This window comes from Clinocottus analis, unplaced genomic scaffold (genome assembly GCF_023055335.1).
Source record: "Clinocottus analis isolate CAN_PGR_092001 unplaced genomic scaffold, fCliAna1.0.p SCAF_6, whole genome shotgun sequence".
NCBI classification, from domain to species: domain Eukaryota; kingdom Metazoa; phylum Chordata; class Actinopteri; order Perciformes; family Cottidae; genus Clinocottus; species Clinocottus analis.
This window is the reverse complement of record NW_027176218.1, coordinates 2,615,379-2,641,204: the sequence shown is the minus strand read 5'-3', so window position 1 is coordinate 2,641,204 and position 25,826 is coordinate 2,615,379. Positions and strand designations below refer to the sequence as shown.

Genomic DNA, 25,826 nt, shown 5'->3' with positions numbered 1-25,826 from the left:
ATACAATCCGTCGGTACGACGGCCTTTTCCCCCTCAAACACCGCTGCTAGCCACGCGGCTCCTCCACCACGCGACCTTCGCGGTGTCACAGCGTGTCGGCGGTTCAAACCCCTCCGACGGGAGGATTCCCCCGCTTCAGCGTGACCTTCACAGGGCGTAATGAGGACGGGGACGAGGCCTCCTCGGTGTGCAGATACCTTTGGAAGATAGCGCCGCGGCGTGAAGAGAGATTAGGCCCCCGAGGGGTTTGAATGCTAAACAGCCGAGGCGACCCTCGCTGCTTCTGCTCTTTTTTGATCCTCCACCTTTTTAAATGGAAAACAGCTCCAATTAATTCAGCGAGCTGATACAGGATGATCTAAATATTCAACCTGCAGCGATGTACATAAAAGTGCAGCCTACATTTATTCAAGCCTTTTAGATAGAGTCCATTCAAAATGTCTGTTTTAAGTCTTTATTTATTCTTCATTTTAAAGATACAAAGGCCAAACATGAAAAGGAATCCTCTTAGAAACACAACACTGGAAGTAATAATAATAAAAAAAAGCTTTACATCCAGTTAAACTTCTATAGAGGTCAACAATCAGTAAAGCAAGAAATCATATAACACCACAAAAACACACATTTATGTCTCATCCATAGAAAACCTGAACAGCGGAGGAACAAAGATATGTACAATACTTTTTTTTGAGTGTTGATGAACATCGAGAAAGAAAAAGCAATGAAGCCGCGTCGCTGATAAAGTCAGTAAATCGCATGCAGACGTGGAGAACGAGCGCGACCGCTTCAGGAATCGTCTGCAACAATAATAAATATTGTACAGTGTTTGACGCCAACATCCATCCATCTCCTCCTCTTCTTCTTCTTCTTCCTCCTCCTCCTCCTCCTCTTCCTCCTCATCCTGCTCCTCTTCCTCCTCCTCCTCTCGGCGACACCGCTGTCCCCTTCATGCATTTTTTAAAAAGGGATCTTGAGTAAATATTCATTGTGATCAAAACTAAATGCGGTGTATTATTGCACGAGCCCATAATTCATAATTCATAGGGTGGAAAGGTTTTTGAGAATACTGTGACGGGGAGGGGGGGCAGAGGGTACAGCGGGTCGTGTCACATGTCCAGTGGAACCGTAAAGAATCAGTTTTGATTTGGTCTTATCAGCGGGGCCTCAGCTTTCTACTGGAGGCTTAATGTTGGACCCTCAGTAGAGAAATCATATTTAGTCTGCAGCGAACATTAATGTCTACCAACACAGACAGATCTCAGTGCAGCAGCACCGGATACACACATGTCACACAACACATGTCACACAACACATGTCACACAACACATGTCACACAACACACGTCACACAACACACGTCACACAACACATGTCACACAACACACGTCACACAACACACGTCACACAACACACGTCACACAACACACGTCACTGTACAGCCAGAGCGCGGTTCCCCTCACGCTCACTTTAATACAACAAAGAAACTGAGCTAGTAGCATTTATATTTTTGTCTTTTGCTTTTATTTCTACGTGTAATAATGAATGTTTGTTCTTCAACGCTTCAACAATACTGTTTTTTTTTTTTTTTTTTACATGTTTGTTCTTTTTAGATATTTCAAAAATGTCAAAACACAAACATCAAAGTGCCATAAAAAAAAAAGAAGTGAAACCGTGAGAAGATAATTTAAAGCACAGCCGTGTGTGTGTGTGTGTGTGTGTGTGTGAATATTTAAAGTTTCGGTTTGCTGAACATTAGGAGCAGATCCGCTTTGACCTGAGACGATAACTTCCGTCATAAACTCTAAACTCGCCTCCGCGACACGAGCGTCCATCTCTCGTTCATCACGCAAAGAACATTCTCAGGATTATCTTGGATTCAATTCGCTCGTTCCAACAACAACAACAACAACAAAAAAGGATTTGAAGAGGAAGTTTCCGGATTCTGAAGAGGCGCCAATCTCAACACATCTTCTTTCTAGAATCGTTCCACTTCAAAACAGCTCGTTTAAGAGGCGACTAACTCGCTCTGAACTGACCGTGAACATGATGAAACAATGCGCTGCAGCAGCTCATGATACTCTAATACTGCCACGGCGATCACGTTGCGTTCATATTGTTTTTGTAAGATTTCAAAGAGTGAACGGCGCCGTGTCAGCGGATGGCAGAACGTGTGAACCCGTCAAAGATAAACAAAGCGCCGCTTCTCTTTCACTCGGCGAGGAGCTCAAACTCCTCCTCCTCCTCCTCGTCGACGAGGGCGTCGGCCTCCTCGGGCTTTAACGCCGACATCTGCTCGGCTTTGATGCCCCGCGACAACTGGAGATCTGATGCGTGAGAATAATCTTTTGCGCGTCTGTCGGTTCACCACAAACTGTATTTTTCTTTTGTCAGCAAACCCACAGAAACAACAACAAATAAAAAAAGTGAGGGTGCGTTGGCACAAGACGAGTCGATGACTTTAACCCAGATTAGTCCGGAAGCCAAACGAGGCGTCAAACGGGAACAGAAGGAGCGTAAATGGTGGGAGTGAATACTTTGACACGTTGGTTGTTAAACCTCTAAAGCAGCTCAAACGAATGAACTGAAAACATGAGCTGAGGATTTTACCCTCAAACCAGCTGCAGAGAAACATCTAGAACAATGAAACGCACGACAATTTTTCATTAAATATGGCAAATGTGTTGTAAACTATTTGGTATAACTTGCCGACTAAAGAGCAACAAGCATGTTTTTTTCTCGCTAACCAGATTTTAAAGGCTTCTAGCCAATATTTAAATAAGACATCATGTGCAGATTTAACTTTTGGTAAAGAAGAAGACTCGTGCTGAAAGCTTGAATGCAGCGTCAGGACGAAATGTATATTCTGTGTCTTGAGGGGAAACGTGACGCGTTTGGTTGGAGGACGTGAGCGAGCTGACAAGTGGAGCTTATGTACATCACCAGCCGTGAGGGTCGTGGAGGTTCAATGTTCCAGGTCGAGCTGATCTAGGATCAGAGTCTCGGCAGCACCTGCTGATACAGCGGCAGTCCTGCTGCCCGTGACCGCACACACACACACGGGATGAAGGGCGTCAACTCCTTTTTATTTTAGCCGGTAGGTGGGAGAGAAAAAAGAAGAAGATACGCTGTCGTTTTCTGAAATGACGCCGTGAGCTGAACTCCAGCAGGGTTCTGGTGACAGCGGTGAAGGGTAACGTCTCCCAGAGCCAACCAGCCATGGAGGAGGAGGAGGAGGTGGGGGGGGGTGCTACTCTGGTGTTTGCTGCCCCCTAGGGCTGAGAGCAAGGCAGTGCAGGTGTAGGGAGGGAAGGTGAGGGAGGAGGGGAGGGGTTTAGACCCGGACCGCTACTCGTCACAGCCCAGCAGCTCCATGCGCAGGGTGATGCGCTCGTGCCACTCCCACGGCAGGATGCGCACGTAGCGGCTGTAGAACGACGGCTCGAAGAGGTTCTTCTTGTGGACGTTGTTGTCGCTGTTTCCCGGGAAGATCTGGACAGAGAACAACGACACGGGTCACACTTGCTGTCGGCCTCAACACCAACGCAAAATATTGGTGTTTTTTTTTTTAGTGAAACACATTTTTGGGCACTCCTGAACAACTTTACATGAAATGTACCGCTGTTTCAGCTAAATACAGACATATTTGATTAATAAACTGAATAGTTTTAGTATTAATTTCCTCCGGCTGTCCGCTGGCTGACCATAAGAGTCAGAGTGTAACAGTGAGTATGTATGAAAATATCCTCCGGCACAATGAAACCAGGACTAAAAACTAAAAAAAGCAAAGTCAAACTAAATTATACTATTAGAAATGTTTCATCGATTGAGTCAGAGGAAACTGTTAATGTTCCACATCCTGGATTTAATGACCTCATTTGGCAGGTTAATAGATTTTTGGATGCATTGTAAAAGAAAACTAATCACGTCCAGTGACAACATAATGGGCTCAAGGTGTGTGGACGTGTCGAGCTCAACGAATACTTTAATCTAAAACAATGATCATTATTTTAATTAAGTTAATATCTTTGCATCGTCAATGGATTTTACAGGTGCTTTTTCCTCTTTTTAAAGTTTCCTTTCTGTTTCTCTTTCCCTTCCCATTTGAATTAATTCAATTTTTCCTTTAGATTCTTCTCCCTCGACCTCTGTGAGCCGGTTCCTGGCAGCAGCTGGACTGACCTTGTCCGTCCCCGTGGTCGTGTCCTTCACGATAGTCCAGGACTTCCCGTCGTCGCTGTGAGCAACTTTGTAGGCGGTGACGAACTGGATGGAGCCAAAGTCTTTGGCCCCTTGTGTGATGACGCCTGTGATCTTCTTGGGAGATCCCAGGTCCACCTGAGGACACAGAAAGAAACACCTTGCTTTACAGAAACACAGAGAACACAACAATGTGCATCCCTGTCCGGTCCTCCTTTCTCCTCCTTCTCCTCCTCCTCCTCTTCTTCCTCTTCTTCCTCTCCCACCTGCAGCCACTCCGACTGGTTGTTGGTGGCGGCGGTCCAGGCGTTGGTCTTGCCCTGCTTGTCCAGCCGGGCGTAGCGAGGGTGCCAGGTGAAGGCCTCGATGCCCCAGGTGCGGAAGGTGCTGGAGGACGTGATCTGGCGGTCGGACACCAAGCGGGACTTCATCCCCATCGGCTCTGAACAACCTGGAGGGTCGGAAAACACCGCGGGGGTCAGACCAGGCCGAGAGACGGAGGGAGAGAAGAAAGGAGGGATGGAAAGAAAGAAAGAGAGTATGATGGAAAGGGGACGGACAGGAAGCGGCACAGGCCAACCAGAGATGCAGATGCAGAGGACAGAGAGGTGGGGGCTGTGTGTTGGTGAAGCAGCTGCGCATGCAGCACCAACAAGACGGTCAAAGATGCAAAACCTTCAAGACTTCAGCTGTGACACTACGGTCCAGCATCACGGAGCTGCTTGTGCAAGAGCCTCTCAGTTCCTTAACATTAAATTAACATGATTGTTTATTGATTGCACGAGTTGATTCACTCTGATTAAATCGAGTTTCACAGTTTGACCTTAAAAAAGAGAACAAACCGCCTCCGACAAAATGTTGGCATGAGTCATTTGCATTGACGCAAATGCAACACAAATGTGTTTCTGTGTTTTAAGAAAAAGCTGTGAAAACTGATGCGACGCCGACCTGGAGACCCAAAGACAGAACGAGCCTCAAATAGACATTTTCAGAGTCGTGCAGAAACAGGGACCGAAACAGACGCGATGAGGCAACGATTAACGAGACGAGCGTTCGACGGCCGGCGACTTTCAAGAGAAGCGCGCTGGCTTTGTGCACGGAAAAGCAAAGCAAGATGAGCAGAAATGTGTCGCAGCGCAAAAGACCATGACCATGACGTTCTCCGGCGGTGAAGAAAAAACAACTCTAAATCATTAGCATCGATGTGTACAGTACGCTTGCCAGTATTTACTGGTGAACGTATGACCGTATGGTTTTAATAAATGCGCCTTTGTTTTGCAAAGTCACTAAGCGATGCAATCATCTGAGCGACGTCCTTTGATATGTGATCCCCGAGGAGCGTGGGGCTGAAAGTAATTAGTGAAGGAACAGAAGAGATGAGAACAAGTAAGAAAAAAGACAGTTGGATGACAACGTTTCCAACCGGGAGTTTAAATGACTTAAGATGTGGGGAAAAAGGTCGTCTCAGCCGCTCTACATTTCTTTTAAAAGCAGCGTGTGAACGCTTTCTGTGCGAGTTTACCGTTGAGTTCACAGCCCACCAGCTCCATGCGCATGGTGCAGGCCTTGCGGCACACCACGGGGATGATGCGGAGGTACTGGGCGATGATCGGGGGGTCGAACAGGTTGGTCTTGGTGCTGTCGTTGTCCACGTTTCCGACGAACACCTACAAAGAAAAGGAGGAGTTAGAAGACTGTCAAGTGTGTCATTTAGTTTCAGACTTCTCAGTTTCAGAACAGATGTCAGTGAAGTTCCAGTAAAATGTACAGCGTGTACTGTACAGTGTGTTTCTTCATCACTGCTCCCTCTAGTGGTCAATTTCAATCTTTTAGACACATACTTGTGAGTTATGTGTATTGAGGTTGAGGACACATTAATAAAATAAATCAGTGTAGAGGAGATTCATGGACGACAGAGAAGTGTTTTTTGTTGCTGCGTCTCCTCACGTTGTCCTTCCTCTGGCCGTCCGTCCTGTAAAGCGTGTACGTCTTGCCGTCCAGGCTGGAGGCCACCTTGAAGGCCTTAATGAACTCGGCTGATCCAATACGACTGGCGCCCTGCGTCACGATGCCTGTAAAGCGCATCTTTCTTTGCATGTTGATCTGTAAGCAAGAGAGAGAGAGAGAGAGAGAGAGAGAGAGAGAGAGAGAGAGAGAGAGAGAGAGAGAGAGAGAGAGAGAGAGAGAGAGAGAGGTAGAGGGAGAGAGCCTGCATTAGAGAATTAGTTTGTCAGAGCTTCTTTATCTGAACATTTAACAGAAACAAAAAAAAAAATAAAAAGGCAGGAAATGTGGGCATCACAAAGTCAAAATGACAAAACATACAAGCTGAGCAGCCAAGACAGACATCAAGTAACCCGAAAAATAGGCTGTGTAATGTCTATGTAAACTCCTAAATCACAGAATACGATCAAGTACAATCAGCAAACATTTCCATCTATACAGGTACACTATCTCGTCTCCATGTCTAGCAATCTACTTAAATAATCTTAAGCTAGATGAGCCACCTCGATCCACGGGTTCTTGTCGTGTGCAGCGGCGCTCCAGGCGTTAACCAGCCCCTTGTTGTGGAGGCGGGCGAGCTCGGGTCCCCAGCGCTGCAGGCCCAGCATGCTGTAACGGACCGAAGAGGCCGAGATCTGGGACTCGGCGATGCCTCCTCCCTCCATGCCGAGCAGAGAAATGCAGCCTGTGGAGGAGGAGAAGGAGCGAGGGGGGGGCAGAGTATCAGTGTGAGGTCTCCCACTGTGGCCCGAATGCAAATTTGGCATACAGCAACCTTTAAAAAGACGTTTTAAATAACTTTTATAGTATGAAGAGGAGAAACGATTCTTAAAAATAAGAGAAACATCCAAATTTACAGCCACGTGATCAAAGTCTAATACACACTGTGTCCCATCTCTCACACATGCTTCAGCTTTATCTCTCTGCATAAAAGAGTCATTGAGGATGTAGAGCTTTGAATCAGCTTCAAGGACTTGAAAGTATTGATTCCTCTATTGGTAGCCTCGCCACGTGATGCCGATTGATCATCCTAAAAGGCAGCAGCTCGGCCACAGTCCCGATCCCATCATCATTAATCTCTTCCTTCGCGTCTACGTCCTTTAGTCTAGATGTTTATATAACACTTGCGAGAGAGTACACCATCACAGATGGAGGCCGTGTGCTTCCATTGAAATCACTGAATTTGTGAGAAAACCCGCACAGTGTATACCTAGAATAATTAAGCCGGCTTATATTTTCAGATGAAAGCAACGATGGTGATTAGGATGACAAGCGATCGGTCACGTGATTCGTCCCACCATCCATCTCGGGGAGCGTTTTAAAAGAGGGGGAAGGGGAGGGGGTCAGACTTACGCAGCTGGCAGCGTTTGCCCACGTATGGGGACGGGCATTGGCATTTGAAATCTCCTTCCAGGTCCCTGCAGGTGCCTCCGTTCGCACACGGCTGGCCGGCGCAGTCATTCACATCTACAGAGAGAGAGAGAGAATCACGCCGTCACTGACTGAAGCGATAAACAGAAGACTGGTCGACGGTCAACAAGTCTGAAAGCAGATTATAGTTAGTAAGAAGTGTGAGTGACGATCACGTGTCATGCAACATTTCTCCCGAAGCTCCACGCCGAGGTTAGTTCAATTCATGCCACACGACGGGAGCTGTAGCAGAGAAAAGGTCGTTGAGAGGAGGAGGGGCTAGTTTCTTGTCAATCAGCTGCGCCAGGAGATCAGGGATGTGGAGTAATTAATGAAACAGTTAAAAAAAATGTCCGAGGTGTCATGAGGTTTAAATTTCTTGCAACTCTTCGTGTCGCCTCTTGGAGGCGCCCTCGCCAACACTATCTCTCCAGCCGACACAAGAGGAGGAAGACGAATCAGCAGAACTCCTTTTCATCTCTTGCCTCCATAAGAACCGTCGGTGTGACTAAACCCGGCTTTGAAGGCTCTGTATTGACGGCACAGGCGTCGGGAACGAGGCACACACACTTAGCTGCTGGTAAAGATGACTGCACACCAACACAAAGACAAAAAAATGAGGAGGATTTCAAAATCAGACTCGGAAGCTTTAGTCTTCAGCAGCTGTCGTTATGGGAGGAAGTGCATACAAACAAAACCCGGGCACACCGATGTTGTGTTTCCATCCAACAAACGCACACACACACACACACAAACACACACACACACACACACACACACAAACACACATGGCCGCATCTCCCTGCCCACATGCTCGCTCCATAAATAGCTCCGTGTCCAAACGTTCATTTTCACACACGGTCGCAGGAGGATTACAGTCATTTTGAAATGTGTGTATCCGCAAACTCAGGATAACGAGGTCCACAGTCATGACCCTTACGGCTCTGGGAGCTTACACTAAAAAAAATGACATAAAGCAGACCATTTCTAGCAGCAGCCGTGGAGTATTTTCAACATAAAGCTGTAACTTTAAATTATTTTTAAAAGCTTTTTGATCAAATCACCGTCGTGAATCAAATGAATAGTAGCAGCTACCTCCGTCTGTATCCAGATATGCAGATTTATTCATAATCACAGGGTATCTTTGGCTTTTCAAAGCCTCAGGATAGTAATATAGGTTTGTTTAAGTATTACAAAGTAGGATACTGACCAACAGTAAGGGAGTAAAATAAAACGCTGTCACAAACCAGAGTGAAAGGCAGTGGAGTACTAATTGGGTTAGGTCAGCTTTGGATTAAGACTTGGTGGTTAATCACCAAATACGGTTTGAGTCAGTTAGCATTAACTGGAAGAGATCAAAGGGTTGAAGGTTACTCTTGTGCTCACTATTTATTTACGTTGAACTGAAACCAAACGGCTATTTCATGAATTATTCATTTTCTGGATGGGGCACAAATATAAGAACGCTAAAGCGTTCCTGACTTCAGACTTTAAAAAGATGCTCCACGCGCCAGTCGGAGCATTGTCGATTGCCTCTAAATGGCTCTCAACGCGGCTCAGAGCTCACGGTGTTTACCTGGGTGAGACGCCTCCACGGCGTTATCGGCTTAAAGTGCAGAGCAGAGCGGCGGCCGTGAGCTGGCCAGCGGCGCACGCCAACATGGTGCATACGTGCACTAAAAAGCATGCGTGATGGGCCCAGCGATGTGAACAGAGTAAGGGAAAGCTTTCACAACAACAGAGGGAGAGCGACATGCTGCATGTAGATAGACACTTCTCCCTTTTATCTCTACAAAGACTTTGCTGCTACGTTAGTGCCCTGAATGCACCTTCAAGAGGCTGAATGGATAACATGTCGACATGCTCCATGATGTCTTGCTCACATTGTGGCATCCAGACAAAGATCTCTCGACCACGTCAGATAATTAACCCCCCAACACAAAACCAAGCAGACTGACGGGGAGGAAATTCCTGTCACGAGTCAGCTGTTGGCTCCGTCTCCAGTAAGAGGATTGAGAACCAGCAGGACCAAACGTTCTGGTCTAATCTATTTGTCTGACAGCCAGAGAGGGTCAAACAGACATTTAGTACAGAGTGTGGTTCAAAACATTCAAGATGAACACCATCCATGGGAATTATCTGGAATAAAATGAAAATGATGGCGTGTTTATCTGGACAGTCCTACTATCAACCAACAGATGGCTAGTATTGCTTTTTCTTTAATCTCTATTTTTCTCCAAAATAAGATTTTCAAGTTCTCAAACTGAACCCTTTAGGGTAGGAACAGGAAGATGCAAAGGCTTGTAGTCTCGTTTATTCTGAAATGTACAGGCACTCTGACTCACTGCAGCCATTAAAGAGATCGGTGGATGTGTGAAAAACGTGCACTTCTAAAATCTAAAGTTAGCAGTATCCGGTATCAGCACGTTGTTTGCATATTGATTTTTAGAGGAGGCGGAGCAAGTGCCTCCATCCAACAATAAACGGAAAACGCAAACTATCAACATTCAGAGGGTCGATATCTGTCTCAGCGTTGAAGTGAAAGCCAATACGAATCTCACGAGTCTCCTTTGAAACCCGATCCGGATCGATGGATGCAAAGTCTGTATGTCAGCGGGCAGCGTGCATGTGATGATCAGCAGGTCCAGGGGCTGTGCTGCAGCCAAAAGGATGTGGGCCACAAAATAACAAGGCCTCAGCCCACAAGGTACTTGGACCGGGTTCTGGGAGTAAACCATGCGTGTTGTTTATGGTTTGACAAAGAGCAGTTACTGTGTTTGTGTGAGAAAAAGTAAGCGAAGTTGGTTCAGAAACTTCTGTCGTCCAATTAAACCATAAATTCAGCTAAAGAGAGCCAACATTGTGTTAGAATTGTTAAGAATATCAACCTTCCACCTTTTAGTACACAAGAAGAAAAGTTTGTCTTTTCTTACGACCAATTACGACTGAGGAAATGAGGAAATTGCATATTTTTCACTCGCCGCTCTCACCGTTGCCATGGTAGAGCAACCGAGGGGGTAGCTCTAAATGGCATTACGGCCGCTAGATAAAAACCACAACGGCATTATTAAACAAAAATAAGGCCCGAAAAGGGTTTCCAGATGTGTAATTTGCTGTGTGCACTGCCTGCAGGGCACCAGAATAGCTTGGACTGGTGAAAGGTCTGCCAGGGTGTCACGCTGCTGGAGGGACGCAGAGCGCAGGAGACGAGACTCCTGATGTCATAAAGTATATTTACAGAGCATATCATTTAAAGTCCTGCTTCCAAACGCTTACTCTGAATAGATCAAGGCATGGTGACATCAGATCCTTTGCACTGGTGTGCGACAGCAACGTCAGTATAGTTGCGCGTTTCTGCAACTTTAACTGTACATTTGTTGTTATTGCACGATGCTACAGTAAGTATAGATCCCACACATGTATGGATTGTGTAAATATGACCTTTTTTTCTCTTTGTATATGAAGACAGAAGTTCTTAGTTGGAGAAATAAAGTGTCATCAAACTGACAGTCATGACTATGTCCTTGTGGTTTAAATGGGAAAAAAAGGGATTCTTGGTAGTTTTTAAGTTGGACTTCCCCTTGCTGAACGTCGAGTGCAACACCACATCGTAGTTACATATTTACACAAATGTGGTTTTCGTTTCTCAAGCAACGAGCTCAACCCCCCCCCCCCCCCCTTCCCGCCGCCGCCGCCAACTGCTTCATGGTCCACAGCAGAGGAGTCACAGATGTGAATGTGCAGATCTTTAGGAGCGAGGACCAGCAGCTGATGGAAACGCTCAGCAAAAACCAATTGAATTAACCACATTTTTAACAATTTGTTAGCTACGCAGAGCTTTTTCCCCTCTAATATCAAGTCACTGAGTCTGCGTGTATGAGTTTACCATTAAAAATTAACTGTTTTCTTAAACGCATATCCTTCCAGCTTCCACATATCAGCTGTATTAATAGATATCTGTGAGTTTAACCTCGGTGGTGAATTGTTTTTGCAGGTCAACCGAGTCCGTTGCTGACATCTCTTTAAAAGTTTAACCTGTGAAGGTTCAGCATGACCGGTCAAAGCAACCAGCAGCTGCGTCCGTTACTTAAGACCGTGTTGTGAGTCCAGGTCGGCAGCTTTATCTAACGGGACAATCTAGTTTGTTTAATGCAGACGACAGTAAACCTGGAAACGCAGACAACACACACACACACACACACACACACACACACACAGCCCAGTCTGCCCTCTACCACATCCTAGGAGGAGCTCAAAACGCTCTACCAAATCAAGTGCAAACTCAAAACACACACACACACACACACCCATTGGCGAACTTCCAAGAAGCAAATAACCGCTCTAATCCAATATTAAAATCTGGGATTCAAGAGACAGTCACGAGAAAAAAACCTCCTCCTTCCCCTCTCTGTTTCTATCCATCTGCTTTGGCCCCAAAGTGAAGCTTACAGTGATTTGACATTGCTCTCACTCTTTTTCCTGCACACTTGAGCCCCCTTTACACAAACACAAACACACACACAAACACACACACTCCTTTTAGGCCAATTTGACAGGACAGTCAGAAGTGCTGCAGTCAGACCTGAGTAGTGAGTGTGACATTGTCAGGAGGGCAGACTTAATTCCCCGTTCCGCCTCCACGCTCACTTTTCCGCCCGGCAACAGTAGCAGCGCTGACGTTGCGAGCGCTCAGCGTGGACCGCCACTTTCTGTTGGCTGGACTGGAACGAGGGATGAACCGTGTGTGTGTGTGTGTGTGTGTGTGTGTGTGTGTGTGTGTGTGTGTGTGTGTGTGTGTGTGTGTGTGTGTATGTGTGTGTGAGAAAGAGAGAAACAGTCTGTACATGAGCTCAGGAGCCGCGTGTGGTTGTTCGTGTGGGCTGTGCAGCGCACTCATGAATAATCTTTTTCCAGTAGAGATTTTTTTCTTCTTCTTTTTGCTCCCTTGATCTGTTTCTTAAAGGGCTTTTAGTCCTTTAGGAAGAAATCTATTCAGCAAAGAACTACATATTAATACAAAAGTAATTTGCTCTTTGTTGTTAACTTTTTTCTTTTCTCAAAACCGACAGTAGACTCGTCCATCTTCCACTGCTCAGAGTTCCTGGATGCAGTGGTTTGTGTGAGAACATATTCTTCTACATTCGGCTGCAGTTTGTCAACACCTACATGCCGCTTTCTGATCTCCGTGAGAAGATTGTCGCGGCATTTCTGAACTTTTTGCAGCCAATACGTCAGCCTCGATGTGCACTTCCATGTAGGACGTGAGTGAGAAGACGCTAGTTTAAATGTTTAACAACACTACGCCTCCCCGGCTTCACCGCACTCGCTGGTTTTCTACATTTCGTCTCCTCCGTTTCACACAAACCAGAGAAGCTGACTACCATGGGCCTCATTCCCTGCGCCCAAACACACACACACACAAATTAGAGAGCACTTAAAGTGTCACAACACAGTCATCAGTAGCTGTGAATGGAGGGGTACCTCCCTGACCAAGTTGCCCTCAGGAGGGGGTTCTCATAACATGGTCTAATAAATTCCTCTCATTATCCTTGAGGCGTGATCTAATTAGTGTAAATGCCTCCTCGGGAGAGGGCTCCTATTCTGGCAGCTATGCCAACCGTACCTGCCAAAAGGACTTGTAAACGTATGGATTTTGATGAGCTGTGATTTCGTGGTCGTCGGGAGTGAAAAGAAAACACACAAACCATAAATAAGGGCCGGATTAAAATAGACGGTAACTTGGAAACAGCTTAATGGGCTCAAACTGACGAAGCGGGAGGGAGTTGAAAGACAAAATATTTTTTTGTGGAAGGACATCTTGCCGTCTTGGGTGAACTGATAAATTAAAAAAAAGACAGTATATCTAAAACTGACATGATCTCACTGCCGGTTATGCTGCTAGCCTTGACTCATAAACAAAGGAGAGATAGTGTTGAACTCTGCGGTTTCTCGATTTGTGTGTGTGTGTCTGTGTGTGTGTGTGTGTGTGTGTGTGTGTGTGTGTGTGTGTGTGTGTGTCTCTCCGCATTTAGCCAAGAGAACAGAGAGCACCTGGATCCAAGAAGGAAAATAGACTACAGTGGAGAACACAATCACACGCACATCTTTCCACAGTTACCTGTTCTCGAACTTAACTCTGCCCCTTCGACACCTAGGATAAAAAAAAGAAGAAAAAAAAGAAGAAAAAAAAACGCATTCGTGATCAAATAAATAGAAATGCAGCCTGGCTTCCTCCTGAAATGTTCCTACTTGATTCCTGCAAAGTTACTTCTTCGCGCACACTGCCATTCTGCCGGCTTTCTCATGCAAACAGCAGCCATCTGTCTCCGTGTGCGGAGCTGCAGGCGGCACATGTTCCCACTGTTGCTGCTCTCCGGGGCCGACCCCGGGTGAACCTGGTCTTGAGTGACGCGTGAATGAAAAGCGCACATAAGGACGACAGCCGCCCGTCTGGTAGCCACTCTCTCTCCCAACAGCTGTCTGCATGTTAATGTGTCGGGTTGGACTGATAAGCCGGGGCCTCGTTAGACTTAGCCAATTAATTGTGTAGGCATGTGTACATCCACATGGCCAGGAAAAGAGGGATTGAAAAAGGCCTCTGACTGTTTTTACACATTTTAAATACAACACGAAAAAGCCCAAATAGATGCTGTGTTGATAAAAGACACAACCACTGATCTTGACATTTTGAGGCTCATCCTCATACAAATATACAGACAGCCTTCTACATTAGACTTTAGTGTTAATGATCTGGAAAACGGACAACCAACATGAAAATGCTTTAACCGGCCCAAACTAAAATATTTTTAAAACAAAAAGAGAGAGCAAATTTCATATCCAGACGTGACGAAGTGGAGCTTTGTCGTGGATTGCATCGGCATGAGGCCGTTGGCGCTCCAAATCTTCAGGGAGCACCGAGGGTTGTCCAGACTTAAAAAAGACTCACTGTTCTGGCAGTGGACTCCGTCGAAGCCCGGCTGGCACTTGCAGACGTACTCGCTGAAGACGTCACCTCGGCGGGAGTTGCCCGTCAGCTCGCAGACGCCGTCGTTCTTGCACGGGTTGGGGTTGCACGGCCCTTTCGGACGCGGAGGAAAATACAGAGGAGAGAAAATTTGACCGAGGGTGTACGCAGGAATTGGTTGATCTATGTACATTTTAGAAAACGCTATTAGGTCAGCGCCAAAGTTGTGTCAATCTGCTCTCATTTCAAATGACTGAGTTTTTAAGATTTAGAGCTGCGACAAGTCATTCATTTTTCTGTCAGTGTTGACTTTGTCTAGCCAGCAAACAGAAAAAAACAAGAGATCGGCTTACCAGTCTCAGTCTCGTTGCAGGTGTCTCCAGAGAAGCCGTCGGGGCAGATGCAGATGAAGGGAGCTCCTGCCCCGGTCACACAGGTTCCACCATTAACGCACACGTTCACCTTGCAGAAATCGCCTGTTAAAAAGAAAAGACATTGATCTGCTGGAAACAATGCATAGTTTGATTTCACAGAACCTCATAAACGTGAAAAGTATCATTATTATTGCATCCCGACATGTTTTTTCATGTTGTCCCGACTGCAATCAAAGACAGATGTTGGGTGTTTGACTTTGGCTGAAAGACTCATGACTGATAAGATGTTTGGTGGCCGGGTAACGATCGCTGAGACTCATAATAAAAAAACACCTTAGGAAAAAAAAGAATCAAGTAAACCAAAACCATCTATTTTCAATAGAAAGAGTGTTCGGCTCAAGTTGTGTTTTCTCCCGTTATTACATGTTCCACTCTGTTGTCTTGCTGTGCCGCTGAACAAAGAGTAACCAGCCCGCTGCAGGTTGGATGTGGCGGTCTCGACAGCTGAGTAAGACATCACGACACCCTAAAAACACAACACTGAACCAGGACGCTTCCACCGCCATCCCGCATGCTGAACCTCACACTCTGGCAGCAGAAGACCAAATGAGTTACAATTAAAAGTCAAAATGATTTATTCCAAAAAAAAAAAAAAAAAAGGAACGTTTACTTTAGGAGATGCTCTAGGTTCTTCCTTCCTGTTGAAGTTACACTTTAGATGTGAATTATCTTTTGAGGTCTTGCACAACAAGGCCATCAATAACATTTATGGACTGAGGGCTTTGCTGAAGGACACCAGGAGGAAGCCCCCGCAAACAGACAATCAAAACTTGTTTCTGGGGAAGACGAGACACTGGTTCTGACCGTCATCATCCCCTCCTGTTACTCTGCCAGTGTATACAAGAGAGGCTCAGAGAGAGATCTTTGAGATTTCAACTCCGCTGACTTCTTGCAAGAATAAATTACCTGATTTCACAATGTGGCGAGTAGAATTCCTCTGACATGAAACTACGACAGCATTGCTTATATAACAATAAACGGACAAAATTGGAAGTTAAGTAGGAGACATAGCTTAGCTCTTGACATGTTAGCATCTACAGTGTGAGAAATGAACAGTAATTGCATAAAAACCTCATTATTAGTCTTATACAAGGACGTATATACACATGATATTTTGATCTTTGACCTTAACCTATCATTTGGGAGTAGTGGGCTGCTGTAGGGCGCTCGGGGAGCAACTCAAAGAAACTTTGATAGTCCAATCTCACCCCACTTATCCACCAAACACCCTCTTTTTCTCAATATAGTAAAGCACATGGCATTTTGGAATTGAAAGTTTCAATTATACCCCGTTTTGACACTTGGAACATAGAGGAAGTGCATAATTGGGCGACTTTTAAAAAAAAAAAAGACCCGTGAAGTCGGGGAAGGCTTTTCAAAGTTAACACTTGTCATTTTGATAATTGTAAAGTGAGGTTGGACCACAAAGCGTGAAACTGGTGGTTTAAGTGCCACCGTGTCTCAGTGAGGCTAAAAAAGGAGCTGTGACCCTGTTTTGTGTGTTTTCAACGGGGTGCCTCTTCCCACCTCAAACTAAGTGGAATCGTGGGAGTAGATAAATATTTTTTTTTAGACTTCTCCAGGAAAGAAAAGTGGCATTTTAGTCCCACCGAGGGTATAATTCCTAAAAACCACAAGGCTGCGGCTGAAAGTGGCATTTTGAAGAGGCTTCCTGCGCATCACCGTGTCCTCTCTCCATCTTCCTCATCCTGAACTACACACACGCACTAACCCCAATAACCCTCTTTTACCGTTCCTTTAAAAACACTCACGACTCGGGACGAGAGCAGTCTGGCCAACTGTAGTTTGTAGATAGCATTTAGCGGTTGTTGTTCAATCTCTGGACTAAATCTGGACGCTCTGGATTTATTACACGTTATGAGTAGAAGCGATCCACTTTTTCAACATCCTGTGTTTGGACATTTATGCGCTGCACTGCCCTTCCCATGGATGTCCAGTGTTATCTGACCTGTATCCAGTGTCACGGCCTTCAAAGCTCATGGGAGTAAGGCAACGAGAGCTCGGCTGGCACCGCCAACTCATCCTTATCTAAAAAGTTGCTGTCTGTTTATCTCTGGAAGGAAACGCAGCCTCCCTTCCTGCACCGGCAGACAGCTCTCGCTTCAGGAAAACCTCCAAGCGCTGCTAAATAACGTTAAATAAATGACCTTACAAGAATATTTTTTAGTGGAACGGTCTGACTTCATTTAGCCCGCTCGGTAGTCGCCGCTCGTGGTCTGAAGGGTAATTCAGCCGCAAGGTTTATTGAGGAAATGAAATGAGTGACTTATTAGTCAAGGTGGTCAGCCGAGAGACAGTGGTCAGACCACAAGGGTCTCCTCTGAAATCCCCCACTGTCTGCAAAAAGAAACCACGTCCATAAAATGATGTGTGGATTCAGAAAAGGGGCGTTTTCCAGCCGACAGCAACCGTAAACGCCGCCGTTTGGAGAGGAAACCGGGGACGTGTCCTGGCACGTTGTCTTCATGAACAGAGGCATTTAAGTTTTCAGATAAACTCTTATTCTACAAGAGAACTCTGCGGCTGGAGTTTCGGTTTAGTTTATCGAGAAATCGCTCCAGAAATTAGCTTTTGATTTATTCAAAACTGACACACCATTGTTTAAAAAAGAAAACACATTTACTCATTAACCTCTAGTGATATATGCCTTGCAGAGGATTGTGGTTTCATGTGCATGTTTTGAGATGTTCCTCTCTGACATTTTAGCCTCCACCACAATACATTGCAGGGGATTTTTTTTTTAAATTCCAAAGTATGTCCAGAATCCGTGTTATTCAGCTTTCATTTGAACCATTGTATGCATGTGCATGGCTAGAAAAAACTAGAGAAGTGAGAAATGCTCTTCTGTTATTTTTGGCAAATCGACAGTTTAAGCTGCTGCAGCTGCCTTTATAAGGAAAATAGCCAAAACTCAATAATCCAAAAAGACATCACGGGTGGACGGACAAACGGTTCCCTGAAGAAGTTGCTCCTTAATACAAGGACTACAACAGAAACAAGCCTCGGCATGTTAAAGTCTTGATACTTTTGTAAATGAGGGTGTGGATTACATCAGTTGTATTTATTGTGCAACATATGAATATAACATTGCACTATAACTACTGATGAAAGCATCATCTGAGGCTAAAGCCACCGACGCATTTCATTTTGGAGCCTTTACCGATGCAGTAAAAAACTTGTCATTCATTTGGCTCTAAAAAGCGCCCAACATGGTGCCCCACTTTGTCCTCGCCACAGTGACAGATTAGAAAAAGTATGTGGAGTTATGTTTGGCAGGACAAGCCACTTCCACAGGGCATTGTGCTTTTCTCCCTCTCTTTCCTTATGAGTCATGGTCTGTGACTTTCCCATGAGGCCTCGGCCCAAGAATGAGATTCAAATACCAGGCAAAGAAATAAACACGGAGCAGTTCCAGCCACAAAAACATGATGAATCAGTCTGCAATGAGACAAACAAGGTGTCTGTGAATCCTGTAAAAGCTTGAGGACACAACTGGGGCTGGACATCATGCATCATCATATATCAATGTTTTGTTTCATGCACACATGTCAATAGTCTCGAAATATTCAGATATATGGTATTTTATCCATCTTGTTAGTATCTTATTATGACAGCAACTACTCAATGTGCATTCAGCCAATAATGCAAGCTTGCAGTAACCTAATTATTGAACTATGTGCACCTATGTATGTAGGTTTCAACACTGGCAAAATGCCTTAAAAGCAATCTCTGACGTTCTCTTTTCAGAGGTCCATCGGCTGACGTGAGTAACGACTTGGAAACAAAATGAAAACATGGTGCAAATGTCTCCTGTAGGAGCTTCACCAAGGAAGGAGCTGATGCAAGCTAATTGGCTGCTAATGAGAGCGTCAATCGGCGGTCTGAGGCAACACACTTGACCTCTGACGCTATTAGAGACAAGGCGAATACAGCCTTTTTACACGGCTGCAGCAGACGTCACAACAACAGTAAAATACATCAGGACCGTCTCCAGGAAGTCATTTAAGGGCTCTGTGGCCGTGATGGATGAGGATGGAGACGAAGGAGTCGTTTCAGGACAAAAGAGTGTGGGGGGGGGGGGCTCTTTGAGGACAGTCACTGCAGCTTGTATTAGAGGAACTGCGGCTGGTTTTTGACATAAAATATCTGTTTGAGCAAAAATCATCTCGACACTAGAGAGAGAGAACAAGCCTTTATCAGTTTGATGAGACAAAAATGCCGTCTTGGGACTGCATTTATTTATTTCTTTGGATGAAGTTCACTGACAAAGCACGCAGCTGACCGCTTTAGGAAACCACACGCAGTGCACGGCCATGGGCCTAAACCTCTTTTATCCAAATTACTCTTGAGTTATCAAAGATGACGTTGAAAATAAAATCAGCCATATAATTTTGAACAAATGTAGTAAGAGAATAACATTTTAAGGCAGCGTATAAAGGGTTTCTGCTCCAGAACTTGGTGGGGCAGATAAACGCCTACAATGTGAATGACCATTACGTCACGCCAGTGCTCATATCTCATGGCTCCTGAAAACAGTAAACACTCTGCCCTCTGCTTGGTCACGCACACACTGGCATGCTGGAGCGCAAAGGCTGGCAGGCGAGTGTGGGAACTCAGTGTTCCAGAAAGAAAACAGCAGATAAGCCTGCGTCTCACTCACACACACACACACACACACACACACACACACACACACACACACACACACACACACAGTCTTTGGTAAAACTGTTAAGGATGTGCTGGAGCATAATGAAGAAGGCCTCAAGACCTGTAGAGTGCTCATTTAGTCTGAAGACTTGCCTACAGAGTGCTACAGACAATCAAGAGGGGGAACATGTCAAACAGGAAGCCAACCCGAGTCCCTAAAAAACAAGTCTTTTCAATATGGAGATCAACAGAAGTCCAGCTGCAGGTGATCTTTCTCTAAATCGGCAACTGCTACTCAGGAGCAACACAGCCATCTGCTGCTTCAAAAAAACAACAGGCAGCCACTAAAAATACACACACAGATGTCACGCACATCAACCAAACAACAAGCCTGTCTCTTTGGTACTGTAACTGAAATAGAGCCTGGAGTAGTGTGACAACTACTGTCTAAACCGGATGGAGTTGTACCGACATGACACGTGCAATAAGTGCCTCTGACAGAAAACTAAAGATTTTGCGAGCACATTCCCAGCTCTGGGATTGAGGTCCCTCGGCTCAATGTTCGAGCTCACATGACGGCGTGTAAAATATTCAACGCGGCAGATTGGAAAGTGGGACGACGGACACTAATAAAGTGGCTCAAGTTAGAAGACACTCCATATATTTGCAATGAAACATTGCTTGAGGAAGCCATTCAAAATTCAAATGGAGGAAAAAAGAGCCTGTCATGTCCTGGGGGATTTAGTAGGGCGGGGGGAGGTAATGACGAAGTCATCAGCGCTGAAGAAGACGAAACGCAAGACTTAATAAAAAGCAGATGGGACATAAACACTCGGATTTCTATGACAAACGTACCGACACAACAACACAAGGGCAGTGGCTGCCTCAACGTTTGTTTGTTAGCAACTAATCAGTTTATTATGTTTTCGATTAAATGATAAAAGTCTCATTATACATTTTTCAGAGGCCAATGTGACTTATCCAAATGTGTCGTTGTGTCCAACCAACAGTCAAAAATACTTAAAAGATATTTAATTTATTGTCATACATGACAAAGAACATCAAATTTGATTTTGCGGTGCAACTGTGGAGAAGTGACTGTGCGTCACATTAAGAAGGAAATGAAAGTTCCTGCTTAATTAAGTCCTCCCCCATCTTACAACCACAAGTCAAATTGCACCAATTCCAACTGAACACCTGCCTACAGACAAAATATACACACAGACACACATTCAGGGGAAGCCATCGGCCCCGCTATATTTAGCCCCGGTTCACTCGGCGGCTCTAAGTGGTGTTGTTGTGAGAAAAGACGGCCTCAGCCCCGACGCAGAACACCGTTTCCCACTTCTCTCTGCTCAGCTGCAAACGGACGAGCTCCAGCCTGCTGAATCGAGCCGAATCAGGTAAAAACACAGGGGCAGCAGGGTTCATGCACATTTTAACCAAATGGATTTCCATGACTTTTAACCAAATTTCCATTGTGAAATCTTAGCGTATACATGAAAAAAGAAAGTGAGAAAATGTGGTATTTAAACTAACAATGAGGATTCCAAAGCATACATTATACCTTAAATGACACAAATGAATGAGACAATAGTGTGATTAAAAGAATAAACATGTAGAGATAGAGAGTATGCTTGCTTACACTTTGAAAAAGCATATTATTTTAAACTCAGCATAAATGAACAAGATGAACATAACACATTTCATGACTTCTTTGATTTTTTTTTCTCCCCAAGGACTTTTCCAGGCATGGGAATAACCATTTTAAAAATTCCATGACTTTTTCAGGTTTTCCATGACCGTAAGAATCCTGCAGGGACATTTTGCATGACACAGCAGCAACAAGTCCCTCCCTCCCTCCTCCCAACTCCCTGACAGTGTGGAAAAGGCTTAGAGAGCGTGGTTGTGGGTGGAAGTTCACTGACGTGCCAGTGCTGGCAACTGCAACCAGAAAAGTGACTCAACGCTCAGTAGGTTCAGTGCAACCACACCTCGTCTCCAAGGCTGTCCCTGAACCTCCAGGAACAAACAGGTTGGGATGTGTGCACTTTGCCCTCCTACTGTTTCGCTTTCAATTCAAACTAAATGTGGATTAAATATTCATGCAAGTGACGCACTGTGAAAAATATAGCAGCCTTTCAGTCACGCACATTTATAAAAATGACTTTACAGGGGGGGAAAAAAATGTAAATACAGTCCATATCAACGCTTATTATTTATCTGTAAAATACATACATTTGGTTCCAGGTTAAGTACCTGCGTTAATCTCCATGCAGTTGTCCCCTAATGAGGTCACATGGTGTCTGAGAGGATGGACACAAGCGCTGGAAAACATGTGTACACTACTACAAAATGTAATATTTATTGTCCTGTCAACTATAGGGTTTTAACAATGGCTTTGTTTCTTAAAACAACATAAACATATTGGCAACATTTTCATATGTGGAGTCAATTCACAGATTTCTCCGATGTTTGCTCATGTCTAATGTGATACAGCCAACCTTGTTGACTACTTAATACACGTTCTTGCACTTTTTCCAATAAATATCTTATAAAGTGTGTAAAAAAAAACACAAACACATCCTTCGGTTGCAAGCATTAAGCCAAAACGCCCTAAAAATGGTGACTCCAGTTGTCAACTCAAAAAGTCCAAAGTCCGTAAGAAATACACAATCTGCCAATCACACAACAGCAAGCCACAGATTCTTTTCTTTGTCAACGTGCAACAACAAAAAAAGCTTTAAAATGTACTTTTACGTTTGGAAAATACATCATCATCATCATCATCATCATCATGAAAAACACTTGTGCGACATGTTATGCCTTGATCCTGGTCTGTGAGCAGTCATAGAGGCCGGGGAATCAGGTCGTGTTTGCCCTTTGTACGTTGCCCTAAATGTGTTTGATGCATGGAAACGCAAACAAAGCCCACTGCCACTGGCATGAGGTGAACACTGGACCAGGATAATGGCCTATGTGGGTCGCACTCTGCAAAACAACAAAAACTAAGTGCCCTGAGGTTTCATTTCTGTCACCGTCCATGCAGAGATAACAAGAGGGTCTGACCTAACATTACAAAACCTATATTATTGATTGAATGTGAATGATATATATATATATATATATATATATATATATATATATATATATATATATATATAGATATATATATATATATATATATATATATAGATATATATATATATATATATATATATCTATATATATAGTGACTCATCTCCTGACCTTTAACCGTCTAAACGTGCAGTTTCAGGGCCAAACAATGAGTCATTTCTCACATTGCCACAAGTCCAGTGTCCACTCATTTTGATGGAGGATCGCTTGAACCTGTGCCACACACACACACACACACACACACACACACACACACACACACTCACACACACACAGAGTTTTGTTCCTTTCTTTTTTAAGGAAAAGTAGAAAAAAAAGAGCAACTCTTACGTAAGTTAGTTAACGTAACGTAACGTAACGTAACGTAACCCCCTCCCCCTCCTCCCCCCTTAACCGCAACGGACCGTTAACAGCGGCGGTCTGAACTGTAAACAAAGCCAAAAGAGGCAACTTACCGTTCACCCCAAACACCAGGCAGGCTGTGAAAAGTTGCAGCCAAAGGACAAGACGCGTCTGCTTCTTCATGTCGGCCGTTTTGTGTCGGTTGCTGTTCGTGAAGTTCGCTCGTTAACGCAGGGGACGACAGTTGGACGGCGGCGCGCGGGACTTTATCGCCTCTGTGGCTCGAGGAGATTGTTGTGAGGCTCTAGAGCGCGCAGGCAGCCGGAGTAGAGCAGGAGCACGTGCGCCTCGGCGCTCAGCCAATCGCAGCCTGTTTTTTTTAATTGTGACTCCGCCCCTCCCGTGCCCGCTGTTAGGAACCAAGAAGACGCCCACGCACACGCACTGAGCGCAGTAAATCACTCTGGAAACAAAGAAAGCGTTTATAGATAATGTGATAAATTTCCTTAAATGTCTTGATTACGATCTTTGATATACAACCACTAAGAAGAACATGATTGCTTCTTTGTTTTGGCGGTTAGTCACATTTATCTGTGACTTTACTGGGGTTACTTTGGGTAAAGGCCCAATTTTCTGTGAAAGTGTCTACAAGAAAACAGTAATGAAATGTCAAATTCAAAGTATTATTTAGTTAACTAAGTACTTTACTCGTAGCCTTTACTCTCAAGATGATCTGACAGGATACTTTCTTGAGTATTACAATTGCATGGCCAGAAGAGTGCAAATAAAGAGAGTGAAAATATAGTATAGTAAACAATAAGGTGCAAAAACAAATTCGTACAATATTAAATGCCCAAAATTATGGATTACAGAGATTTAAATGGAGTAGGGATCAATTTATCTAGGTTACATACTGAATATGTATGTGTAAAAGTAAATAAATAAATACATATTTTTATTTAGTTAGTGAGATTTAACATACACAACATATGATGAGGACATAAATCATTCATAATTTTACTTGTTTAACGTTTACACTGCATTTCTTTTCCTTATAATAGTACTTATTTACTACACATGATTTGACTGAAATCCTTTATGGCGCATGTGATTTTATTTTAACATGTTAAATAACAACATGAGTGATTTCCCTGTTTTACATAGGATTACAAACTAAGCAACTGTTGCATCTATACCTTAATAACACAAAAAATACGTGTGTTTTTCTGTTTATTAGCTGATCAAGACTGACTTTGCATATGTTTAATCAAAATTGAAATTGAGTCAAAAAAGCCAGTTCCATCAATGTCCCTGAAATCCATCATGTGTGTGTGTTGTTTGCCTACATTCTCAAATTCCCATGACGGAATCCTCCTCTGAAATGCAGATTAAGGCCAATGTTTTATTGTGGAAAGCCAAAAAGAAAAAAGGTTCATCATCTGTGGGCGTTTCTCAAGCCGAGACCCAGCAGCGGGTCAGAGTTGGATGTTTGTGCTCTCGGAGGGAGTGGGCGTGAGCCGAAAATGTGATTTTCATGGGTGTGAGTTTGAGATGGATGTCTCAGACCTTTTCTAGTCTTTGATCTCATTCTTCTTACACGCATGAATATGGTGAATAGTTGTAATTCTTGTGTCTTTTATGCCTTTTCATCTTTGCATTTCTTCCCTCTGGCCCTGGGATTTAAAATGTGGCACTTTTTTTTTCTTCTTTTTTTTTTACAGTATAGCAGCAACACTATTCTCAGATGAACCCCACTTTGATTGGCGGCGTGAAGCCTTCTGTAGCCTAGTAACACGTCATGAATGCGGCTTGAAGTGGCAGAAGGGATGCTGTGCTCTAATCACATCTGCACGCTTCGTTTGTCTCTCTGTTGCAGTGAAAAAACAAACTCTTAAAACTACCTTTCTCACATCAAAGCTTCAAGCTATACGCAGCGACACCTCCTCTCATAGTCCCGCTCATTAGTTTGATGAGGTCAAACGGAGGGTGAATCTACACTGAAGCACTCTGTGACGTCAACACCGACTTGACGGGATGAGGAACATCCAAAGGAAAAGGGAGTGAAAGTGTGAATTCCTCTTTAGGGGAAACGTGTGCTCCTCCTTCGGGTCCTTTAACATGCTGCGTGAATGTAAATGTAGAAGGTTATTTGAGGTGTGAAGGCAAGAAGAGGATATGCTGGGAAATTTAATATACTCTGGTCCTTCACATATGAAAGATTCGCCAGATATATATGGAAAAAAAACAAAGGGCTGTATGGCGCTGTGAGAAAACATAGATCCCAAATTATTTAAATAACTTGGGTGACAGCAAATCCCCCTTTTTGTGTTGCGTAATTGTGGAATCCACCTCTTTCAAGCTGTAGTTTAGTGCATATACACACACACACACAGTGATTGGGATGTGATTTATTTGTTTCTACACCTGCCTTTCCAGCTGAACCCTGCATGCTCCTTTTGTCCAAAAGCTAACATTAAAGTGTTCACGGCATAGATTCAAGAGTCACTTCAGGGCCCTCGTCGTTCAATTTAAATTGTACTTTAGTGTTAAGATGTGTCATGTTAAAGTGCACTTCAGCAACAATATTCAAACCCTTCTTGCTTTCTTTTTATTTCCCTCTGAGAAAATGAAAGTGTCAGCAAAATCCCCTCGACGGGCAGAGATGTG

The 25,826-nt window shown here is 44.3% G+C and overlaps 1 protein-coding gene across 2 annotated transcripts; it reads right to left on the bottom strand.

The window, feature by feature from the left end:
• Positions 1-3,061: 3,061 nt before the first annotated feature.
• On the bottom strand, positions 3,062-23,462 carry mfge8b (milk fat globule EGF and factor V/VIII domain containing b). 2 transcript variants are annotated; one of them, XM_068602753.1, is made up of 11 exons: positions 23,273-23,462; positions 14,928-15,050; positions 14,557-14,688; positions 13,729-13,761; positions 7,554-7,667; positions 6,704-6,885; positions 6,144-6,299; positions 5,719-5,863; positions 4,463-4,647; positions 4,179-4,334; positions 3,062-3,488 (listed from the first exon to the last, which is right to left on the bottom strand). In XM_068602753.1, the coding sequence occupies exons 1-11, from the start codon at positions 23,340-23,342 to the stop codon at positions 3,345-3,347; spliced, it is 1,440 nt and encodes a 479-aa protein (XP_068458854.1). In that variant the 5' UTR covers positions 23,343-23,462; the 3' UTR covers positions 3,062-3,344. The 2 variants fall into 2 exon arrangements, with proteins under 2 accessions (XP_068458854.1, XP_068458855.1); XM_068602754.1 differs by lacking the exon at positions 13,729-13,761 and having other exon boundaries at positions 23,273-23,461.
• Positions 23,463-25,826: the final 2,364 nt, after the last annotated feature.